The 18,238-nt window shown below is 46.1% G+C and overlaps 1 protein-coding gene across 2 annotated transcripts in view; it reads right to left on the bottom strand.

The window, feature by feature from the left end:
* BLK (BLK proto-oncogene, Src family tyrosine kinase) overlaps positions 1-16,850 on the bottom strand; it is a 45,710-nt gene extending 28,860 nt beyond the window's left edge. The window contains exon 1 of one of the 2 annotated variants that reach the window (XM_037392827.1): positions 16,403-16,850. Coding sequence is in view for 1 of the 2 variants with exons in the window: in XM_037392828.1 (XP_037248725.1) it covers positions 7,448-7,527 (80 nt within the window). In the remaining variant the exon portion in view is untranslated. Of the gene's footprint in view, positions 1-7,447; positions 7,567-16,402 lie in introns of those variants that run through there. The other variant, XM_037392828.1, reaches the window with a different exon arrangement.
* Between the last annotated feature and the right edge of the window lie 1,388 nt (positions 16,851-18,238).

Below are 18,238 nucleotides of genomic sequence, written 5' to 3'. Positions count from 1 at the left end.
CAGATGAGGCTCAGACAGACACTGTAAGTCACCAGAAAAAAAAAAAATGGACAGAAATGACTGTTTTGGATATGTCCCCACTCCAATGCAGAAATCCCCAGCTGGCACTGAGCAGACTTAGTCCAGTGGGTGATGCCACATGCATGTACTGCTGGAGGGTTGGGAGATCCTGGGGAATAACCCTGTGCTCAGGCATCCCAGGGCTTCAAGAGGGTCACATAGTGCCCAGGTCAAGAATGAGCTGTAGTCATGCTGCTCAGTGGATGTACTCATGCTGCTCAGTGCTTTCTGTAGGTCATGTCCCTCCCCTGCAGCAAAAGCAGCACGCAGATGTGGTAGCTATCTGCATGGTACCAGTTCCACTGTTCCTCATGCTTAAGCAGAATGGGCACACACTCAGCTTGTCCATAAAGTCATGGGACTTCATGAGACACTTCAGAGGACTGCAAGAAGGTTAGGGAGTCAAATACGATGTGGCTTGCACCCACCCTGCCTGTAAAGTGTGAGCCTAGTGCTTGACTCAGTTGCCCATGTGCAATGCTCTGGTACCTTTTGATGTGCTCTGGATTCTCAGAAGTTATGAATTTCCCATATGTCATAGTTTATGTTTCCCAACCGCACATGTGTGTGTCAGACCTCCTGGACACCTCAAAGATCACTAGAGACAAATGAATCAAACCCTTTCCATAGACTATCCTCTGGTCCACACCAGGGTTTCCACACTTGTGCTTGAGGGCTCACTTAACTTGCAGCCCAGAAATGTAATCTCAGCTCTGGTCAATAATTCTAGCATAATATTGGATCTGGGTAGCCAAGATAGCCAAACCATGACAAACTCAGCCTCCTCAACCCCCTGAAAAAGCAGGGAGTAGTTGAAGCCAACATTGCTGAAGAGCCGCTGGCATGAGTATCTACACTGTCCAGCACCAAAGTCTGTCCTAGCCCCTGCTTTGAACCAAAGGCATTGAAAGGTGTGGACTACATGTCAAAAACAAAAAACAAAAATACCCAAACCAAACCAAAAAAACCCACCACCACCAAACAACCCAAACCTCAAATAGTCATAGCTAAGCAAAGACACACTGGCTCCTAACCTTGACAAAATACCTCAAGGTCTGCAATGAACATGGAGTATTGGGAACTGGAGTTCCAGGGACCAACGTAGTTAGTCAGTTCCCCCAAATGTCAGTCTGGCACTGTGTCGTGATAGTCAAGACTCCAACAGATGTGTTCGTAAAAGCTTTCAGCAAACCAGACTTGTGGGAAAAAATATTCCGGTAAAACAATTTTTTTTCTTTCTGGCACTTATCTAATATTTCAGAAACTGGGACTCTGAAATGAGGTTTCTAACAGAGCCATCCCAATATTTTAAGGTGTTATTTTTCTGAAATATCTTTTCCCTTCTGCCTCATTTTTATTTTCATTGATAAAGTGAGCAAAATGGAAGGAATTGGTGAAATCTTTCAGTATAGCTCATTACATATTTTTCTCTCCAATTAAAAGTTTTTCAGCATCCAAACTTCTCTGAGCTTTTCTTTGACCTGAGTTTACAGATGGCCCATCCATCTGTCACCAGGTCTCAGCACCACTCTAGGCACTGACAACACAGTTGGAGGGGAAGTTTCACCCACTAAATCAGCCACAGCATTTCCTGCAGCAAGTTGTTTTTAATTTGGCAGCCTCCCTTCTAGGTTGTAACCAGGGTTTGCTTTGCTTAGGAGATCTGGTTGTCATGCAGTGGCACATGATTTATTAAGTGAGCTTTTCACGCTCTTCCACTTGCAAATTAGTGGAAGATAACTTTGTGCCAGGATTTCTGATTCTGAATGGTGTTATTTGCCAGGATAGTAGGTGAAAGTAGCTGGAGTTCTCTTTTCACCCAGGGAAATGCAAGATATCGTTTTAAGTCAAGGTTTAAGGCAAGGCTGGAAGATGGACAGGTTTTAGATACCACTCATTACCAGTCGTGAAAGGCACAAAGCCCACCTACATGTTGGACATCTATCTACAGTCCTTGTTACTATCTCACTGGAGCATCTCGGGGTCTTTGGTATACTCTGCTCTCAAATGGGAGATACAGGTGTGGCAATTGCCGCCTTTTTGGCAGTTACAGGATGTAAGGTACAGCACAAAGCAGCGATATGCTTCGACCAGCAGTCACGTCACCAAGTTGATCATATGAGAGGCTTGATGGACCATCTATAGAATGGTGTTTGCACATTTTAGGGTTTTGAGTTGCTCCCAGTGTCAACACTGTTGGGACAGATTGGGAATGGGCATGGAGGAAGGTCAACCTCAGCAAGTCACATCAAGGGCTTGTGGCCATCCCAGCTCCTCTGGCAGGGGACAGTGCTCCTGTGTCCAGGGGGACATTGCAACCCTTTCTGCACCATGCTGAAACTGGGAACACCTCTCTGCACACTTGCACAAACTAAGCTTTCTCCCCACATGCATATGTCAAAAATGCATGGTGCAAAGCTGCGCAGAGCAGTGAAAAGTGTGTCCCAGCACGGCTGGGAAATGGAACCAGTGAAAAGTCTCCCACAAAGGTCACTCGCTCCCACCCATGCACAAAAGACTTTAGTACAGCTCTGTGTAGTTGCAGTGCCTATGAAATCTATGGGTCATGTTCTCCAGGTTGCCCCTGCAGCCTTCAGCAGCCAACACGACCATCCCTCATGCTGGCAGATGTTATACAAATTCCCAAAATAGTGTTGCAGACAAATGTTGTCAGATGCAGAGAGCTGCTGGTAAGCTCCCAGCCCACAGCTGGTGGAGTTTTCATTTTTTAAAGTCTTTTTTTTTTTTCTAAAAAAAGGTGGCTGAGTTGAATGTATGTTGTTCTGCTGTGTTTCTGCTTCTGATTAATGTTTTTTAAAATTAGCTTCGCAAAAAAATATTTCTGAGGAAAGTAATGGATAGTAGCTCTCCTAGCCTTTTTTGTTTGTTTGTTTGATTGATTCTTTTGGGGGTTTTGGTTGGTTGGTTGGTTGGTTTTGTTTTTTCCCAGTGGAAAGGAACACTTGGGAGAAAACAGTAACTCAGAAAAGCATGAAAATTTCCTTTCGTTAATTTACATTTTTTCACATCTAAAAGTGTTTGTTTCTATTTAATAACTGAGTATGGGGAAACCTGTTTCCTCAACGTTACTTAAGTTCAAAACAAGAAAATTTGTAAAACAAGTTCTTTTTAAAGTAAACAGCAATCAAAACGGAACAAAAAAAAAATAAATTAAGGCAACACAAAAGCTTTCCATATGCTTGAAAAGCTTTGGCAAAAATAGACTGGCATAGCTGCTGGTAAGTTTTGAATAAAAGTATTTGACACAGAGTTCTTCCTGGGAGAGTCAAGCAAGCCTTTGCTGAAGAAGTCAATAGATGCCAGGACAGTGAGCTCTGTGTAGCATCCAGCTCTGAACATGTGTGGGACAAGCAGGCGGGTCGCAGGAACACTGGATGCTTGTATAGGATCTCTAAAACATGCTGTGTGCCCCATGTGCAGGGTGACAGAAGGTAATATTCGTAACCTTTAGAGGGGCAGTTAAGGTGACGTTTTAGCTAAGCTGAATGCAGGTACAGATGTGCCCACAGCAGTGGGTGAAGGGGAGGTCTTCTGAAGATCCCACCACAAGGCCCTGCTCCAGGAATGCTTCTGCTGGCATTTGGGCAATGTCTTCACGGTGGAGTGGGGAGGATGTGACTAAATGTCCTGTCACCTGCTCATCTTCAAAAAGGGCTGGAGAACATACCCTACAGAGTCAACCCACCAACCTGAACTCAGTCCAGTAAAGGTAGACACAAATCTTTGTTGACTACAGGTTTGGAGACCTGCCTTGCCCCTATGCTCCACATGTTTTGAGTGCCCCCAGGGTAGGTTAAAGCTAACAGGATGGTATCAAATTGGATCTGCTGGATGTACTTACATCTTTTGTTGCAGCAGATCAGAGGGTGGGATGGAGGTACCTGGGCTAATCCAAGCCCTGCAAGCATTTGCCCATCTCGTCTTTACGGTAAGCAGCCCTGCATCACGGGCACAACAGTTAGTGCGGTCGGCTGGTTTCCGCTATTAGAGCAAAAGAGCTCAAAGTTGTTTCTGATGTAAATGCAGCAATGTCTCCTGCAACAAGGATGCGGACGACACAGACAAATGGCCTTGGGATTGCATGGGTGGGTACAGGGAAAAACCAAGACAGAATCTAGCAGAAAAGCAGAAGTCTTAGCTCATCATCTGCCTCACCCCTACGAAACTGTGCCACGGAAAAACAGGTTAAGACCCAAGAAATCAAACAGTGTTTCACTGTGAGGGCAGCTCCAAAACCCTCCCCCAAGCCCAGTGAAATCACAAAATGAGCCCCCTTTCCATTCAGAGTTGAGGGTGGGCCCAACAAAGCATTTTCATAGTTCACCAGGACTAGGTATTTCACTTCATTTTAAAATGCCAGAATGTCTTCTTTTTAAAAAAACCCACCACACTTTAAAAGGAAATTTCATTAGAAACTCTAAAAAAATACTTTGAAAATACAGATATATGCAGTTTTAAATGTTTAATTTTTCTTTGCAAGTCCTCCCCTTACAGAAAGAATTGCTGAAATCAACTTGCTTTGGATACAATAATTTAACTATTCCAAATTTGTATTTTTGCATCAGCAAGAAGCAAAAACTTCAGTAAAAAAAATAATTTCCCCCAGTTCTAGGAATATCCCAGATGCATTAAATTCTCCTTTTCCTCAATAAAATAGCTTTTTAATGCAGCTCCTGACCTGGCACCCTTGGATTGCTTTGCAAGACACAAAACCAGAGAAATACTGAAAATCTTGGAGAGATCAGCTGCTTTAAAAGGAATGAAGATTTGCTACTGAAGCATTTTCTGCTTTCTACTTTTAATGGGTTTTGTTCAAGTTTTTATCTCTTTTTTTAAAATTATTAGCTGCTTTGTTGCTAGGAGGTGGTTAGCAGGTGGCTACAAACAAGTGTGCTGTGCTATAAACAGCACTGACCATGCAGAAGGTCTTTCTCAAAGGCAGAAGGTGGAGGCTATGGCCACTTTCCTCTAAGACAGAGCGGCCAAAGTCCTGCTGAAGACCCCTCCCTGCAAGTGGGAGGGCAGCGAGATCTGTGATACAGACAGTGCTGGGTCTCCAGCTAACATCAGGGGGACTTTCATAGCCAAAAGATGTGTGAGGAGGAATTGCAGCAATGCAGAAGTCCCCATGAAAAGCTGGAGAACCCAGAGCAAGAAGTATCATGGTTTTTGCTGGGGAATGAAGCAGATGTCTGGCTTGCATGTTGCATCCTTGCTGGAGAACTAGGAATATCCTACCAGCAATGTTTAGATCCCATCCGGTCCTGGTCTTTGTTGGATAAATAAACCAAGTTGTATTTGTGCTTGCATTGAGGCCTCTTTCATATGCTTTGGCCTGTGTAAAAGGTCTTTGAGGGAGCATGAAGGGCAAGCCTCAGGACCAGCTAATGCTGGTGAAATGCTAGTGTCGCTGCTGCAGGTCCCAGTCTTGAGCCCAGCCAGTGTGGCCAAACTGGTCTTGGCAACATCAGTTCCCTGCCAGTCCACAGCAGGTGGAGGACAAATCCAGGAGCTATGGGCTCCTGCAATTTACCCCTGGGTGAGGGCTACACATCACAGAAATGAGATTGGAGCCCGCTGGCTGATTTTGGGTTCTCTTGCTGCAGTCCTAGTCAGCTTGCCATCTCCATTGCAACTTAAGTCTGCCCTGAATCTACTGTCTTTCTTAGGCCATGCTTTGCAGGTGAACCTGGCCCAAGCAAACAAACCAAGCAGAAAATCTGGCTGTTTCAGGCCTTTCTGAATAGCTGGGACACCCCATGGGAGAAGGCTGTGTGTGAGGCTGCAGGGTAGCAGCACACAGATTTTCAGAACCCTGAGTTTAAGCAGACACAGAAAGTTACTTGAGGGGGAAGGGTTTAAAAAAAAAAGAAAAAGAAAATAAAAGATTCTTGCTCTCTCCAGAAGCAGAAAACAGCTGCCTGTTGCCAGAGTGGTCATATGCTAATGAAAACATCTGTCTGGAGGAAAAATGGCTGCTTACATTGAGCATTGCACCCTGCTGGAACCTGGCAGATGCTCAGCAAGAGGCTCCAGGCCAGGAAAGAGAGCCAGGGCTCAGGGTCCCAGAGCAGGGAAAAGCAACATGGCAGGCTGCTTATCCCACCTCCCTTAAACATGCTTTTCCCATGAGCTCGCCCCAGGCATTGCATCAGCTATGTGGGATGTCTGCTGGGGATGGCTCTGCAGGACCTCAGGTCCTGCAGAACAGGGAGGTGGGATGCACTGGAGGGGAGAGGGAGGAGGAAGATGGGGCCAGGAGAAGCAGGTACATCTCTTTGGGTCCCTGGAGCATCTCTGGGGTCCCTCAGGTGTGGGAAGTTTTGTCATGAAACTGCACTGCTGGATGGCAATTTCTGCAGTGGCTGGAATTTCAGCCCAAGTTTCAACTTAAATCTATCTGCTGCCCAACACACATGTAGGCCAGGCTTGTGGATGGACTATGGATGAGCTGGAGCACAGCAGGGAGAAATCTCTGCAGGCCATCCCTGTCTGACATCTAAGTTCTATGAAAGTGGGCACAGGCCACACTTGCTTGGCCAGAATCCATGATGCGCTGTTTCACAGCGCTTTGAGAGCACATCATGTTGGTCTGTAGGGATGTGGAGAGGTCCTAGCCCTCACAGCCCTGGGACAAGAAAGAGGTGGATGAGGTGTTCCTCCACACCTTTACATGTGGCCACCCACATTTCTGTCCTGGAGAAGGCCCTTCCTGGAGGCCCTGCATCCCAGAGGCTGCCTTTTCCTAGCAAGAGGGTAGCATTTAGTAGGACCCATTAGTCATATCTCAAGAGGAGCAATGAAGCTGGTGGTAGGCTGATGCTCAGGCACTCGTTGCTATCAGAGACCCCCTCCTTGGGTCAGGTCTCAGAGGGAATGATGCTCCCTCCCGCCAACCTCAGGCAAGGCAAAGGACTATAGGGAAAGATATACATCTCCAGTTTCCCACCTGGACACCTCCAGTCTCATGTCAGAAATAGCTACTGGATGTCAGAGCACTCACCCTACTCACCACAGCTCCAGCCAGCCTTCCCCACACATATACCCTGTCTTAACCCCCAGACCCTGGGGCAACAGAGAAGAATGGGAGTACCATAATGTGCATGTCTGGGACTTATTTGTCCTCTTCTCCTTTTGCAGTAAACCAAGGGAACAGCATCCCTGCAAACCACCCCTTGGGGCTGGATCTTAGCCGCTGCTGGGCAGTGCCCCCATCACCTCTCTACCCTACAGATCTTGGGGAAGAGAAACAGGGCAAGGGGGGGGCATCACGTGAGGGAGGGATGGAAGAGAGGAAAAGGAGGCTTGCTGGGCTTCTCCCCACCCTCAGGGGAATGTGGATGGGGGTGGGATGTTCCCTACTTGCCTGCTTCCTACGCAGCTGCTCCTGGAGACACGATCCGAGGACAGACGAACCACTGGTCCGACCCATGACAGATGCTCCATGGGGCTGAGGGCCTTGCAGAATTTCTGTTAGAGACCTCTGGCTCCCACCACGTCCCCACCATCCATGGGACCAACTGCTTTGACTGTTACACCCCCAGACTGCAGGAGCAGCCTGATTTTGCAAATGCTTTTAATGGGCTTTCTTTTTTTAATCAGGTCTTTGTGTCAGAACTGACTCTTTTCTCCCCCCCAAGGATTCCTTGCTCTATTTTGAACATAAAAATGATCATCTGGGAGGGGGGTGGGGGGGTGGGGGAATTGCACTTCTCAGACAATCTGTCCAATGAAAATAGCAGTGGGGAAGGCAAGAAACCCAAAGAGAATCCAGACACAAAACCCAGCAAAACCTACAGGCTATTAACAGCTGTCATTAAAAACAGCTACAATGACTGTGAATGGGTTGTGTTTTCCAGTGTGCAAACAGCTTTGCAATGATCTTTCCTTTCTGTGATTAAAAAAAGGCCTTTTTTCAGATGAAATGCATCTTGCTCAGTGAGCCCCAACCCTCTATGAACCTACTCAACCATAGCAGTGTGGGCTAACGAATGAAGACCTGGACCTGTGGGTGTCTCTGAGGAAGTGACTTTCTCATTCTGCCTCAGCACCTTCGATAGGGAGACTGAAGCACCTCTGCCTTAGGATATAAATGTTGTATAAGAAGCAGGATTTTTTCTGCAGTCTCCTGAGGCTTCCCATAGAGTGCATAAAGCGCTGTCTTCTCTAAGGTGTTTTCTATGTACTTTCTTAAGCTGCTGCAGAGATGAGGCCCCCTAAAACCACTGTGTAAACCACTGTGGGTAATTTTTGCATTGCATGGGGCAGCAGGAGGGAAGGGACTCTTGGTCTTGGCCAACTCGAGGCTGGAATGACCTCAGATAATTTGTACTTCAGCTGCTCTCACTGAGAAGGACAAACACAAGCCGACATCTGCCGAGTGCGATGCACACCTAAATGTAGAAAAGGCTTCATGGGGCAGATCTAAGCTGAGGTCAAAGCGGAGGACCTTTACCAGCCATAAGACCCAAGGACAAGATGAGGCTGGCTGAGGACATGATGCTGTGTGATGCTCCAGCATGCATACCTGATGCCCCAGCACTGCTTGTGGGGCTGTGTAGTGCTCCCCCCAGTAAATCCCCAGCAGATGCATTGCATGGAAGTCAGCCTTGGCTCTGCAACTGCTCTGTGCTCCTGACAAAGGAAGACAACCCCATGGAGGGCTACAAGGCTGTCTGGGCTGTAAGCGGGGGTCTGTGAGTGCTCAGAGTCGCTTCGTTCCTCTTACCCTGGAGGGTCAGAACAGGGTGACTCTGAAGACAACCAGAACAGACACCTACCCCATCATGCCTCAGCCAGGTGTCCTGCAGAGTCAGGTCTGCTGTTTGCATACCAAGGAGATACAGAAATGAGGAAGCCCTTGCAGACTCATCAAACTTCTCCCTTGCCGGCTTGCATTTTGCCTGCTCAATTCTCCTGCAGCTAAGGGCAGGGGAGAGAGATGGAGGTGGCTGGGTTGGGGCTGGGGAAGGAGAGGACAGCTTCAGGGTTAGCTGGAGTGCTTTGAGCTTTAGGGAAGGGGCTTGTCCTTTGGTGGAGTGTATCTGAGGTACCTGACCTTTCTTTGCTAAGAGCTTCACTTCCTATTCCTATGAAAAGGGAAGTTGTTTTTTTAGAAAGATGCTTGTCGTCCACTGCTGAGGTAGGAAAGAGGACCTACCATGAGGTGCTGCAAAGGCTTCAAAGTAAGCTAGTGGCTGCCAAGTCATCTTGGGAAACAGGGCAATAGCGTGGCAGTTCCAGACAGAAATCTGCTTCTGATCTGAGACACGTTCCTGATGCTGACAGTGGGGAAATCCAGCAGCTGCAGCCAGGCTGCTGCAAAGACCCTTCCAGCAGTGGCCACGGTTCAAGCAGGTCAGAAGCAAGAAGTAAAAATAAAAGGGATTAGATATGGTGTGTTCTGCCTGTTGCATCCCAGGAAGGATATTTTAGTATCTGAGATAGCCTGGCTGTGCCCCTACATGTCACCTGGGGCATGTCCCTTCACCCTTGTGCCTATTCTGTTTCCTGCAGGCTGGGCCATGCCCGGACCTGCATGGACCATGGCCATGAGATGAGACCTGGAGTCAAGAAGCCCAGGCAGAGAGTGACTTTCTGCAATTTGCTTACTCAGAAATCATGAAGTGACAGCTCAGGGATATCCTTTGAAAGCAGCTGGAGGGAGACCACTGAGAAAGTATGTGAAAAAGGGCAACAAAAAGAAGGAAAGTCTTACATAGAGCTCCCAGGTCACCCCAGATGGTCACCACCTGCCCCCTCTTCCCTGACCTGAAAGCCCAGGCTGTATTCTCACCCAGCCGAGTAGGGTCTGTCTGGCAGCGGTTTCCACCCTGCTTTCATACATCAGTCCCCAGATGTTCTCCAGTATCTTTGAAGGCTTCTATACAAGTGTGCAATCCTGAAGCTGGCTTGCTTCTGCTACCCTTCCCGGTTCCCTATAAGATATGCATGGAGACCAGAGGTCCAGTCCATGCAGTAAATGCCCATGAGCTCTTAGGTTTGCCTGTAAGACAGACCTCCGGGACCCACCAGTCCACAGAATGCAGAGAGTGACCAGAAAATGTGGCAGCCTCCCTCCAGATGACCCACAGCCCACCAGGATGTCCCCACAGCCAGACATCTGCATTGGTGGCCCACTACATAGCCTCCTTCTGCAGCACCACCCACTCCCACTGCATTTTATCCAGTTCATATGGAACCAAAAGTGTTCCTGTTAAGTGCCTGCCTGCAGAGGTGACTCCAGCTTTGATCTGAAACCACCATGAGGGACAAAGGCACCTCTCCTCTTGAAACTGGCCCCTATGGCTGCTTCCTTATACTGCTGCTGTGAAAGATGGGCAGCTCATTCCCTCCAGATCTTGTTTTTACGGTCTGGCCATGTTTTTCTCTTCCCTATTAAGAATGAGTAGCCTAATTCACCATCTGAACCTCCTGTTTCTATTCCTCTAGTATATTCAAAGTTTATTTAATGCAATGTGCTGTTGCTCCTGGAAGAAGCTGATGCACTATAACAGACCCACCAGCCTCCATTTTGAGCACTTAAAGACTTCGTGAGCTCTTTGAGGCAGCATCATGACTATTAAAATAGGCAACATCAGGGCTCATTCTCCCACCCTTCAAAATTTGGTCGTGGACTCGGCAGTCCTGGGTTAATGGTTGGACTTGATGATCTTAAAGGTCTTTTCCAACCTAAATGATTCTATGATTCTGTCCAAATCCCTTGTCCCCATCCTGGGCTAGCTCCTGGACTGTGTTTAGGAAAGTCTAGTCCCATTGCTGGGGAACCACCTGTTGGGTCTCTGCTTTCCAAGAGAACCTTTCCCCCTGATTTACTATCCTAAACATGTCACTGTGTTTGGGATGACACTCAGACACAGGTGCCTTGTCTAGTCCCAGGTACCAGGTCACCCTGAGTACAGGGTGGTGGTGAGCTGCCTCTTGTTTCACTGTTGTCATTAATTTTTGAAACCCATGGGCACTGCAGGGCTATCACTGGGAAGAGGGGGGAACTGAGATGAAAATACAGCAGTGGCTTCATCTGATGGTAACTGGGGGATGCTGTGCTGGTAGGGACCACAAAGAGATTTTGTCTGGCCCCACTTAGAAAAAGCCTTTTTGGCAGGAGAAAGTGACTTTTTTTCTTTTTCTTCTTCTCACATATAAAAGAACTAATGAGGTGAAAGGTAAACATTTTAAAACAGACACCTTTTCAGGTGACCTCATGGAAGTGTGAATTTCCACTGTTCAGAACAAGTACAACTGCTTGCACAAAAGAGCCAGTGGAGAAGCACTGTATCCCAAAGCAGGATCAGCCCTCACAAAAAACCTTGCTGGAGGAGGTTGTGGTCCTTGCTCCCAAGAGCCTGTCCATGCTGGACATGATTGTGCTGATTCTTCTCTCCTACCCATACCAGTCCTCCCTGCCAGGCTTCCTCTACACTGCTCATGCTATGCCTATGAGCTACTTGGAGAAGCCAAAACCCTACCTCAATATTATTTCCCTTTGCTAATAAAGAAAAAAAAAAAACCCACAATTTTTTAATGCCTTATTCAAAAATAGATGAGCTTGACTTTCAGAATTAAAAGAATATTTAAACTTCCCTGTGGTGCTCAAAAGAGATAAAAATGTGGCAGAACAAGGCCAAATCTTGCAGCAGATCTATTGCAGAAGTCATTATTTATGGCACAGAAGTGATGGGGCTGATCCACATTCAGGTTACCTCATCTTTGATCTGGTCTATTCTATTCTATTGCATCAGAGCCACAAAAAATCATATCTCCTCAAGTTTCTTGCTTTGCCAGTGTCCATACTCTCATTAGCAGCAGCAATATTGCATTTAAACAACCTAGATTTCTTCCCACATAGCTAAGACCTCTCTTGTACAGAGCCCCATGTTCATGGTTCCCTTGTTATGCATTGGCAGCCCGCCAGTGACTTACACAGAATGTTTTTTGCCACTTTTCCACCAAAATTTCCAAGAAAAAAAGCATTCCATGGGAAATCACCACCCTTGGAAAGGTTCTGTCACAAAACTACCGTGCATATTGGCATCTTTTAGTGGAAAGAGAATAATTCCCCATGCAAGTCTGCTATATTAATGTCTCAAGCAGCTGCGGTCTTCTTCCTGTGCTTCTAAAATGGTGAAGGCTAAATACATAAGAGACAGCCAGGAAAAGCTCTTCAGATAAAAGTCAAGTTAAAGTTTTTATATCAGTTTCTCCATTTGCTTACTATGATCTTAGTTCTCCCTCCTTCTATCACGTATCGCAGGTGATGCCTTGATTTTTCCACAGATGAAATTTAACTTCTATTCAAAGCCCACTTCTCAAGCATTATCCTCCCACACATATATATTTTAAGATGTTCTGCCCCAAATCTTCATGGTTCCGAGCCATTCACCATTAACAACTATTCACTTAAATGTGGGTGCTATCACAGCTCAGGTACTGGGCAAGCAACTGGCTGGGCTGAAATAAGTCCTGCAGCTACTCTGCCCATGGCATTTTGTCAAGGTTTTTCTTTCCCACCCCAGGGTTTCATGGAGGAGTACCTTCTTATGAGGACACCTCATGTGACCCAATGGTCCTTCACCACTAGCCACCATAACCCAGGGAAGCACAAAAATCTGAGAAAAGGGTAGGTTGTGACCTTCTGTGTACGAGACACAGCTGGTAGTAAATTGGGACTCCAAGGACCTGGGCACAGAGCCGATCACCTCTTTTGCCTCTTGGCCATAAGAACCTTGAAGGATATGGCACAGAGTTTTTCCAACCTACCTTCATCCATCAAGTGTTGCATATTCAGCCATCAGTAAGGCAGACCAGACATCCCAGACAACTGAATAATTTTTCACTCTTCTCTCCTCATTAGGTAGGAAAGGATTCATTTGTAAACCATGTGTTTTCTATTTCTGCTCTGTCTCCGACATGCCTGACACACAGGACCTGAGGAGTCCTGCATGCTGCTTTTTGATCAGTAACACATTTCACAGTTTACAGAGGAGCAAAAATGATCAGTGAGATTTGGTCAAATCTAGAGAATAATTTCATGACTATGTAAATAAATAAAGAGGGGGGAAATGCAGGAGAGATATTTTGAAAAGCACATTTCAATTCAGAAGCCACATATATTTCACAGGATGGCAGAAATGTAGGACTGCTGCTAGAAGGTCATTAATCTGCTGGACCTACAATGCATCTGAGAGGCTACCTAGCTTGCACCTCAAGGCTTACAATGATGGAAATTCCCACCGCTCCTTGTCAGCCTATCCCAGCCCTCCTATTCCCACAGCCTTAACATCACTTCCTAATGATCAGCACTGATTTCCTTTACTGAAAGACCACCAACTGATTGTCCCGCCCATGGGGGACAAATTTATACCCTCCTTTGCAGCCGCCCTGTCAAATGAAGCAACATTACTTCTTGCAAAAATTCCTCATTGATCACACTTTCCACACCTTTGCTCAGCTGCATCCCTCTCCTTCAAACATTTATATTTGGTTTTGGAAGTTTGAATAGGCCAGCCCGCAATGTTTTCTGACTTAAAACTAACCAACATTAACAAAGGCAAAATTACTTTGCAAAACCGCAGAAACATTGTTCTGCTCAGCTGCAACTTTTTCTTGGAAAAATTATAATTAGAAACTATTTTTTATTTCAACACAAGAAACTGCTGTGTTTTGAGGTTTGTTTTTTAGAAGGGATTTTTTTTGGCTGGCCAGTGAAATGAATTCACATGGATTTAACCCTTCTATGGAAGACAGGCTGACCTGTGAGAAGCAAATGGCTTGTTCAGCATGAAATACTGTAGGCTTGGTTTACATTTGTATTGTGTATGTTGTGCCTTAGCATTTATTTTTAAGCAATAACTGAGATCCTGTATATTCCATTTTATATGGTGATGTACTTTCTTTCAAGTTTCACAGTGATGTCCAGTGGTGCAGCCACTTCTTCCACAACAAGCAGCAGGACCCCAAGGCTGCAATTTGTTGCCAAACCCTCTGCCAAGGGGGAATTGCATCTTTTTTTATCCCCTCAGCTACTTCTAATCTTGCAATGTGGTGTGAACCTAACAAGAAAGCTGACTTGCACCATGTAAAACGAAGATGTGAATGGAAACTTTGGAGCTACCGAGGGCTCCAGCAGGATTTAGCCCCAGGTGTCTTGCAAAATTCTTGCCTGTGATTGAACCTTATTTATAGGGGAGCTCACCCACATGGAGTCAATGCTTGGTTGCCTCCAGAGTCTTGTCAACCATGGAAGAGCAGCAAGGAAACTCCCCATTTTAATATAGAGAGAATGGAAAGAATGAGGGGAAGGAAGGAAGACAAATCATGATGAAGTAATGATGTGCCTAAGTGCCCCTGATCAATACAGTGCCGTGACCCCCACAAAACCCATGGTGACCTGTTTCCACACCGGAGTGAGATGACAAAAAGCCTTGTCTGCACTTAAACACAACCTCAAGACCTTTAAGGATTCTAATGTGCTCAAAAAGCTGCCACAGAGATTTAAAGGCTGAAAGGTCAGTCAGGAAAAAAGTCATGAAGCAGAAATAAAAGGGCTGATAGCCTTGTCTGAAACAAACACACAGCCCAAATTGTGCAGAAGTGGGATGCTCAGCCTGGGATATTGTGGGTTTACTTAACAGGGGCTGGGTAGCCCACCATCTCAGCTGAGAGCCCAGGGTATAAAAGCAACAGAACACCCCATGTTGATTAAGCTGAGCATGGAAAGTCATTGGAAAAGCAGATGAAGAAAAATCAGTAGCACCTTTGAGAAATTTTCACTTAAATGTGTCTTTCCTCCTCCATCAGAAAATTCAGCCTTTGCCTTTGTAACCCTCAAGGTGCAGCAATAGCCCTGTTTTGGCAGAACAAAACAAGCATGGGCCAGAAGTTGGGGTTTTTTCACAGGTTATTGTGCATCAGTATAATGATAATACTGCAGGAGGTCTGGGAGAAAAAACAAAATGTGGAAAAGAAATCACAAGCTCTGCAGCCCCCAAATATTCTGATAAAAATTACTTAAACCTTGATAGAATGACTAATGGAGCATACTAATGAGGGTGCTTTTGCTGCCTTGCAGCTGTCCTTTTTTTCCTCTTAATTTCCATCTGCCTTCTCTTCTTCAGCACGTACCAGAGCAGGGACATGTGTGTGCTCTGTGTGCAGCAGGAACATTCACTGCTGACAATGTACGCATCTTGCCCTGATTTTGCACTTTTACAGATCCATAATCAATTAAATACCACAGCAGCCCTGCAAGAAAGGCAAGAAATGCCCCGATTTCACAAGTGGGGTAACCAAAGCACCTGGAGGAGCATTGTCTTGCCAGGCATCACTGGCCACAAAGCCCCAGGCAAACACCTGAGGAGGTCTGAGATGCAAATGTCCCACAGTGCTGCAACTGCTATTCCCTCCCAGAAGTGGCACAGCAAAAAAGGCAGCTTCTGAGACAGCCAGACTCCGAGTCAGAGCACTGTGGAATTTTGAGTCTGGCCTAAATTCTAATCAGGAATGAAAGTTATGGACTTAGTGTTGACTCTGCACGTATGGGGATGGGAAGTGACCAAGGGGAGAAGCAGTATGTTCATCCTTCCTGTAACTGTTGGAAATCTCCAACTTGCCAGAAGCTTTGCCCACAATCAGCGTTAACCTGCCACTGGTTTTACCAGCTTGAATAGAGGAGCTGGTGGAAATAAAATGTTGCCTTCAAGGACACCATCTAACCCACCTTCAGTGGGGCAAAAGAAAGCAGAGATCCTCAGCCCCAAATATGCCTCTTGGCAGAAGAGGAATTAAAGCCTCAACCCTTCTCTGCACTGCACACAGCACCCATGGGTGCTGAGTCAGAGCCTGAGCATCCAAACTTCTACCTCCCCTTAGATTCAGATTTGGGTTCCCGATTTCACTTTCTCCTCTCTCTCTTCTTCCCAAGGAGTTCAGCTGCAAGAAACTCATTCACCCCCTGCTAATTAAAGGGCTTTCATCTACTTTTATTTTTTTGCAAGAGAGAGAGATTGGCCTGTGCCCACTGGGTCAGTGTCTGACTTAGAGCATCAGTCCCACCTCAGAAAGTGCCTTGATTTCAGCAATGAGGTGTTGCCAGGAGAGGAAGAGGTGCCCCCTGTCCCGACCCACAGCAGCAGTATGGCCCATTCAACATCCCACTCCCAATCTTTAAAGGCTTAATTACCATTGGTCCATAGATGGGCCAAATCTTTAAATACTCTAAGAAGATGCACCCAGTGGAGCTCTGGGAAATAAACAGGCAGCAGGAATGAAGCAAAATTGCTGGAAAATTGTTTGCACTTACCTGGTGAGTCCTATGTTTGGATTAAATCATATCCTGCTCGATCTTAATTGTCCACCAGAGTTAAAAAATCCCTTTCAGTCTGTGTAGTTAAGAACTCATGTTGATAATTTTTAATCCTTAGAGCATGTAGAAAGAGAAACCCTAATTCTTCTTGGTGTCGTCAGTTGACTGCTGTTAGTGGTTTCCTGTCGACAGCAGCTGAATGACAAGTTGAACTGGTTTGTTACACTTATAGCAATTAAGGGCTAGTAGTATAACCACACTGCTCATTTAGCACTAATATTAGAACTGTGTCTACCTTAGAAGAACTGTTACCCACAAAGGCTCGGTGGGCTATAAAAACTACCATCCCACTGCAAATGATGCCCTGAATCGCTCTCATTCAGGCTGGTGTGAGTTGAAAGTCATGCCTTGGAGCCACGGGGTATAAAAATGGTCTGCAAATGGGAGGAGAAATATGGGTCCTTGAGTTTTCTAGATTGGCCCATTTGCAGCTAAGAGCAGCCTTGGCCAATGGCAGGCGTGGAGGTATTTATTGCATGCATTTAACCTTTGGGAGAGCTTATCTCGAGTTAGGTTCTAGTCTGAACATTTCCCCTTTTGTAATCATCTAGGTTACGGTGCTGTAATCTTACTTTCCATTTGAGGTTCTGTTTCTGCTTCAAATCTTAGCTGAAGAGAGTGGTTGTGTTCCTTTTCAGAGCTGGCTGCCTTTCGGCAAGGAGTACAAGACAGCTGCTGCCATTTAGGGCAATGGGGGCAGAGGGGCATGGGAGAGAGCTGAGAGCACATCCTGATGTCTCTTTAGAGCATGGATGTAAGATCTTGTAAGATCTGCCTTCCCTCTATTTTGTGCAATTAGTTACTTGATGTGTTGCAGAAAGCTTTGCCTGGGCTGAGTGCCCACTACTGACCTGGAACCGCTGTGGGCAGGGACCAGCTCAGATCTCACTGTGCTGGGGTTTTTGGTGCCTGCTGCCCGCAAGGGTCTTTGGGCACCGTGCAATACTGTGAAGCTCCATCATTCTCATTTACACCCTCATCTGCAGGGTTTCAGACCCACCAGCCCATCCGAAGAGTGTGTCAGCTACTGATCCTGCTGGATTTTGGGTAGAGCCTCTGCCACACCAAGACAAGCAGAAAGGCAAGCCAATCAAATCTTCACCAAATAGGACAACAGGGATCCTGCCTGAGGCTGACTGGGTGGTGGGCTGTTTATCAACTCTTCTTCAACATGAGGGATGGCAACTTTATGTAAGAGAACTTTGAATCTTGGGTCTCGGTCCTGCAGTTTCAGGTAGCATCCTTGGCTGACATAACAGCCTCCTGCTGATAGCTGTCTGGGGGATGGGCACAACATCCAAAGCATGGATCTTTCTGGAATAGTGGTCATTGGGAGCAAACGTCTGATTTTATGGTTCATTCATTTGACTGAAATAACAGCAAAGCAGAAGAATCTAACAAGCAACAACATTTCACTTGTTGTTTTCATTTTAATGCCCCCAAAAGGGGACAGTTTGATCCAGGAATGTGAAAAATCAAACTGCAGGACTGAAAAAAAGTAAAAAAAAAAAATTATCCATCTTTAATTTTTTTGCCCTGAGCTGATTGTCCAGGTTCAGTTTGTCAAGCCACCAAGTGTTGAAGTGAAACTGTGTTTTCTGAACAGTAATTACAGATCCAGAAATTTTACCCAGCTCTTGACGTGGAAATGAGCAGAAGCTGACTCTGGCACCAAGGGGGATAACAAGGACCAGGATGCTGCAGCTTTTGTCTTCATCATTCTTTCATCCCAACTTTAAGCAAGTGTCTGAGATGGACTTTTCTTACCTTTCC

The sequence above is a fragment of the Falco rusticolus genome, chromosome 6 (assembly GCF_015220075.1).
Source record: "Falco rusticolus isolate bFalRus1 chromosome 6, bFalRus1.pri, whole genome shotgun sequence".
NCBI lineage: Eukaryota > Metazoa > Chordata > Aves > Falconiformes > Falconidae > Falco > Falco rusticolus.
Note: the sequence above shows the minus strand (reverse complement) of the source record. Positions and strands in the feature narration are given on the sequence as shown.